This window comes from Scomber scombrus, chromosome 5 (genome assembly GCF_963691925.1).
Source record: "Scomber scombrus chromosome 5, fScoSco1.1, whole genome shotgun sequence".
NCBI classification, from domain to species: Eukaryota; Metazoa; Chordata; class Actinopteri; order Scombriformes; family Scombridae; genus Scomber; species Scomber scombrus.
The window spans coordinates 32668652-32675510 of NC_084974.1; the positions used below are offsets into that span (position 1 = coordinate 32668652).

The 6859-nt window shown below is 36.7% G+C and overlaps 1 protein-coding gene across 1 annotated transcript in view; it reads left to right on the plus strand.

Annotated features, from left to right (window-relative positions):
• The first annotated feature begins 2425 nt into the window (after positions 1 to 2425).
• The window catches only part of LOC133980064 (transmembrane 4 L6 family member 1), a 7037-nt gene continuing 2603 nt past the window's right edge, over positions 2426 to 6859 (plus strand). The window contains exons 1-2 of the mRNA XM_062418633.1: positions 2426 to 2448; positions 6027 to 6207. Coding sequence (XP_062274617.1) covers positions 2426 to 2448; positions 6027 to 6207 — 204 coding nt within the window. The remainder of the gene's footprint in view (positions 2449 to 6026; positions 6208 to 6859) is intronic.

Sequence of the window (6859 nt, forward strand, 5' to 3'; positions counted from 1 at the left end):
GTCTTCTTCATGTCAAACCAAACCGCCGTCCTCGTGGATCCCAGACCACGTCTTCATGGATCCCAGACGTCCTCGTGGATCCCAGACCACGTCCTCGTGGATCCCAGACCACGTCCTCGTGGATCCCAGACGTCCTTGTGGATCCCAGACGTCCTCGTGGATCCCAGACCACGTCCTGTGTTTGACTGCGGCGTCTGAAACGTCCCTCCATCCTCACAGACGTCCTGCTTTCACACTCATGATAGTTGTTTGGTCTTTAGTCACATTAAACGTCTACAGTTTCATTTTCAGTGTGTGGTTCTCTGACTCAGAGCAGGAGTCATGTTGGGAAATATGAGCGCTTTCACCTCTTAACCGATCTGTTAAGGAGTGATAGTCAGACGTCAGTTAAACCAGACATCAACCTGCCAAAGCCTGTCAACAGGTCTCAGTAGATAGATAGGTATGATAGATAGATAGATAGATAGATAGATAGATAGATAGATAGATAGATAGATAGATAGATAGATAGATAGATAGATAGATAGATAGATAGATAGATAGATAGATAGATAAATAGATAGATAGATAGATAGATAGATAGATAGATAGATAGATAGATAGATAGATAGATAGATAGATATGACAGACAGATAGATAGATAGATAGATAGATAGATAGATAGATAGATAGATAGATAGATAGATAGATAGATAGATAGATAGATAGATAGATAGATAGATAGATAGATAGATAGATAGATAGATAGCTTAACCGATCTGTTAAGGAGTGATAGTCAGACGTCAGTTAAACCAGACATCAACCTGCCAAAGCCTGTCAACAGGTCTCAGTAGATAGATAGGTATGATAGATAGATAGATAGATAGATAGATAGATAGATAGATAGATAGATAGATAGATAGATAGATAGATAGATAGATAGATAGATAGATAGATAGATAGATAGATAGATAGATAAAAGATAGATAGATAGATAGATAGATAGATAGATAGATAGATAGATAGATAGATAGATAGATAGATAGATAGATAGATAGATAGATAGATAGATAGATAGATATGACAGACAGATAGATAGATAGATAGATAGATAGATAGATAGATAGATAGATAGATAGATAGATAGATAGATAGATAGATAGATAGATAGATAGATAGATAGATAGATAGATAGATAGATAGATAGATAGATAGATAGATAGATAGATAGCTTAACCGATCTGTTAAGGAGTGATAGTCAGATGTCAGTTAAACCAGACATCAACCTGCCAAAGCATGTCAACAGGTCTCAGTCCGGCTGTTTGGACCTTTGCTTGGTCTTAGTCTTAATCTGCTTGTTTATGGTCACACCACCAAACACGAACTGAACAATCTGATTAAAACCTGCCTCCAAACAGACCGATACCGCCTTAAAAAGACAAACACAGGCTGAGATTGAGGGTTTGAATCAGCCGATGATGGTAAACCTGCTTTAAAATCCATCTTCAAACTTGGTCTCCTCTGAAAGGTCTCTGTGGTTGTTGCGCTCTGATTGCTGCCGTGATGCTTTTTTTGGTTTGTTTGGGGGTTTTTTTTCTGTGTGTGTGAACAGAAACTGAAACAAGTGATTGAGACCAGAGTTGAACACAGCGGAGGTGTGAAAACCCACTGAGACCGCCTTAAACGGAAGGTCCTATTGTTGTCAGCTGATTCTGGTTTAAACCAAACCACAGGACTGAGGATAGATAGATAGAGAGATAGATAGATAGATAGATAGATAGATAGATAGATAGATAGATAGATAGATAGATAGATAGATAGATGGATGGATGGATGGATGGATGGATGGATGGATGGATGGATGGATGGATAGATAGATAGATAGATAGATAGATAGATAGATAGATAGATAGATAGATAGATAGATAGATAGATAGATAGATAGATAGATAGATAGATAGATAGATAAATGGATGATGGATGGATGGATGGATGGATGGATGGATGGATGGATGGATAGATAGGTAGGTAGGTAGGTAGGTAGGTAGGTAGGTAGGTAGATAGATAGATAGATAGATAGATAGATAGATAGATAGATAGATAGATAGATAGATAGATAGATAGATAGATAGATAGATAGATAGATAGATAGATAGATAGATAGATAGATAGATAGATAGATAGATCGATAGATGCACCTGTAGAGGAGGTTTTTTTAGTCCACTTGTATAGAAAGAAGCAGAGTGAGTGAGTCAGGCCTCGTCATCCTGTGGGCAGATCTCCCATGATCCTTCGCTGTCCTCCATCCAACACACTGACTCACAGATGAGCTAAAATAAGTCGACCGCTTTTAGAAGAACTGAAAATAGAAGGGGGGAAAAAAAGACAGAAAAGTGACAGAAACCTGAAAAACTCAGCGGCAGCAGATCGTTTATAAATATCCTCCATGATCCTGTTTCTACTGCCTCAGTGACCTCTGACCTCCAAGAAGGAACCTGTGTCATCTGTGATATCTGTGGTTGTAATTATTATAACAGCAGATCTCTCCACACAACGCTGTCCTGTGGTCAGTTATTGACGTAATGTCCAGCCTACACGGGTAACATGACACCTAGTACAGCTGCTGTGGTTAAGCTTATAGACACAACAAAACTTCTTACATCACAAATCACCTGCTAATAAAATGTTTCCCTCCTGAAACTCAGCTCAAGTTTTTTTTAGGGCCGGGACTCGATTAAAAAAAATTAATCTAATTAATTAGAGGCTTTGTAATTAATTAATCGAAATTAATCGCATATAAATATTTGACCTGAGAACAGTGAGAAGTAATTTTTTTCACATGGATTTTTAGTATACGATTGAATAATGACTGAATACATAAGCTTAAGCAACATAAATATTGTTTATTTTTGTTCAAGTCCAACAGACCAGTGCAATTTTTGCCATTAAGTGTAGCAATAGCATATTTAGAAATATAGTACATTTCAGAAATTAGCTAGCTACCACACTAGCGTCCATGCTAGCTGCTATATGTTTTGCATTGAGGTGATACTTGAGGCTCGATGTGCTGCGGTGATATGCGAATTCCTTGTTGCATAGCTTGCACACAACCATGCTCTTATCCACACTTCCATCCACGGGGCCAACCAAAGCGGTCTCATCAGTTACTTTGTTCATGTTCACTGTGGTTTGTTGTTGTCTGAACTACGCTAGTTGGTGCTCCAGTATAATCGGTCCGCCTGAAACTCATCCAGTGAGAAACGTTCCGCGGTGCAAAAATAAGTGTGATTAAAATGCGTCAATTATTTTAACGCGTTAATTATTGTGTAATTAATTAATCTTAATTAACGCGTTAAAGTCCCGGCCCTAGTTTTTTTTATAATAGTTCATGTCAACCAGCAGCGGTTTAGGAGCCTAAATATATATTTGTTTGTGCTGCACATTTTGCATCACAGGGGGTTCCTCTTATTTTACCTGATCACTTGGGTGGTTAGTTAGTAGGGCTCCGATATTTTCTGCTGACCATCGTTACAATCGCGAATGAATACATGAATTTGTGGGGATGCGTCACAGAAACGAGCCGAATAAATCTATCAGTGTTTAAAATTGTGTTTCTATAACTGAGATTCTGCTGTTGCTGCACTTTTCTGATGACTAAAACACTGATGTTGACTCATTTTTCATACAATCATATTTTTCCCATGAAATGACATCATCATACGGTGTCTTGCATTATGGAAGTCATGTGCACAACATTACAAATAGCTGGTTTAGTGAGAAAACCCACGTCGACTGTGATGTCAGAAAATAGAGAGATCAACAATTTATTATTTAATAAATTAATCATTATTGTTTCAATTTAAAGAGACACAGCGCTCATGTTATAAAGTCATCTACCATCATTCTGTCCCTAATCAATATATTGATCTCTATTATTGGTCCTGAGTTATTATGATGAAGATCTGGATTATTAAATGTTATTAAACTCTCAGTTCTGTTGCATGAAGGTTGAAGAAGTTTTTGTCTGTAAGTACTGCAGTATTATGAGTGATGTAGTATGCAGTATTACAGTAAAAGTACTGCAGTATTATGAGTGATGTAGTATGCAGTATTACAGTAAAAGTACTGCAGTATTATGAGTGATGTAGTATGCAGTATTACAGTAAAAGTACTGCAGTATTATGAGCGATGTAGTATGCAGTATTACAGTAAAAGTACTGCAGTATTATGAGCGATGTAGTATGCAGTATTACAGTAAAAGTACTGCAGTATAATGAGTGATGTAGTATGCAGTATTACAGTAAAAGTACTGCAGTATTATGAGCGATGTAGTATGCAGTATTACAGTAAAAGTACTGCAGTATTATAGTGATGTAGTATGCAGTATTACAGTAAAAGTACTGCAGTATTATGAGCGATGTAGTATGCAGTATTACAGTAAAAGTACTGCAGTATTATGAGCGATGTAGTATGCAGTACTACAGTAAAAGTACTGCAGTATTATGAGCGATGTAGTATGCAGTACTACAGTAAAAGTACTGCAGTATTATGAGCGATATAGTATGCAGTACTACAGTAAAAGTACTGCAGTATTATGAGCGATGTAGTATGCAGTATTACAGTAAAAGTACTGCAGTATTATGAGTGATGTAGTATGCAGTATTACAGTAGAAGTACTGCAGTATTATGAGTGATGTAGTATGCAGTATTACAGTAGAAGTACTGCAGTATAATGAGTGATGTAGTATGCAGTATTACAGTAGAAGTACTGCAGTATTATGAGTGATGTAGTATGCAGTATTACAGTAAAAGTACTGCAGTATTATGAGTGATGTAGTATGCAGTATTACAGTAGAAGTACTGCAGTATTATGAGTGATGTAGTATGCAGTATTACAGTAACAGTACTGCAGTATAATGAGTGATGTAGTATGCAGTATTACAGTAAAAGTACTGCAGTATTATGAGAGATGTAGTATGCAGTATTACAGTAAAAGTACTGCAGTATTACAGTAAAAGTACTGCAGTATTATGAGTGATGTAGTATGCAGTATTACAGTAAAAGTACTGCAGTATTATGAGCGATGTAGTATGCAGTATTACAGTAACAGTACTGCAGTATAATGAGTGATGTAGTATGCAGTATTACAGTAAAAGTACTGCAGTATTATGAGCGATGTAGTATGCAGTATTACAGTAAAAGTACTATAGTATTATGAGCGATGTAGTATGCAGTACTACAGTAAAAGTACTGCAGTATTATGAGCGATGTAGTATGCAGTATTACAGTTAAAGTACTGCAGTATTATGAGCGATGTAGTATGCAGTATTACAGTAAAAGTACTGCAGTATTATGAGCGATGTAGTATGCAGTACTACAGTAAAAGTACTGCAGTATTATGAGTGATGTCTCAGTGTGCCAGCCAGCAGATATAAAGGTCTCTGCTTCCTCCTCTGACTCTAAACTAGACGTGTGTGTGTTGGAAGCAGGAACTCTTCAGGGTGAGTAGACGTGTTTTTATTTTTGTGATTTGCTCGCAGACACTTCAACATTATTATTCAACAATATTATATTTAATTTAAAATGTGTAGAATGTGATTTCCAGGAGTAGAAATGAAATTATTAGTTGATAAATTGATTAAACACTTTTATTTTTTAAAGCATAAAATGACATTTGGAGCAGTTCTGTTTATTATAGTAAAGTCTTTATGCAGTTAATCAGATTTTCAGCTGTTTTTCTATTTTATTATTATTTAGTATTTTGAACTAAAAATCATTTAAAGATGTCGTCATGTAGTTTTAATGGTTAATAGTGTAGAAATGTGTATATTGTGTAGTTTTAATGGTTAATAGTGTAGAAATGTGTATATTGTTTATATTGTGTGTATTGTGTAGTTTTAATGGTTAATAGTATAGAAATGTGTATATTGTGTATATTGTGTATATTGTGTGTATTGTGTGTATTGTGTGTATTGTGTGTATTGTGTGTATTGTGTGTATTGTGTGTATTGTGTAGTTTTAATGGTTGATCGGCGCTGTGGTTGCAGACAGATGTGCGTCTCCAGGTGTCTGAGATGTGTCGGCATCTCTCTGGTTCCCATGGCGATCGTGTGCATGGTCTCCAACATCCTGCTGCTGTTTCCCGATCTGAAGATCCACTTCCTGTTGGAGGGTCACGTGACCAGAGAAGCCACCTGGGCCCCTGGCGTGTGGGCGTCTGGCATCCTGGTGAGAGAGAAGCTGTGTGTGTGTGTGTGTGTGTGTGTGTGTGTGTGTGTTGTGTGTGTGTGTGTGTGTGTGTGTGTGTGTGTGTGTGTGTGTGTGTGTGTGTGTGTGTGTGTGTGTGTGTGTGTGAGTGTGTCTGATGTGTCATGTGCTGTGTGTGTGTGACTCAGGGCAGTGTGTATTTTGGTGTTTCATCACGTGTGCTGTTCTGTTTTGTTGTGGGTTTTTTTTTTCTCCTTTCAGGTTAAATCCAGACTTTGTGTGTCAAAGGTTTCAAAACAGTTCAAATCTGTTGTGTTTTGGGATTGTTGGAGTATCAGAAGTCAACGAAGCTCAACTAAAACTCAAAGTTGCTCAAAAGTAAAGTCACTGCAGAGAGTCAGAGTTCAGAGCAGACAGAGTTTATTCACAAACAGGAACAAAGCCGGAGTCAGACTGAGGAAATAGAATAAATATAGAATATGTTTATTGTCATTGAACAACAACTGTACAACGAAATGTCAATGCTTCTCCTTTCAGTGGCCTATAAAGAACAAACAAACAAATAACTATCAATAAAAGTACAGAATAAAAAAGATAAAAAGATAAAAAGAACACAATCAATCATGACTCAATAATAGAATAAATGAATAAATAAATAGGAAATTTAATAATA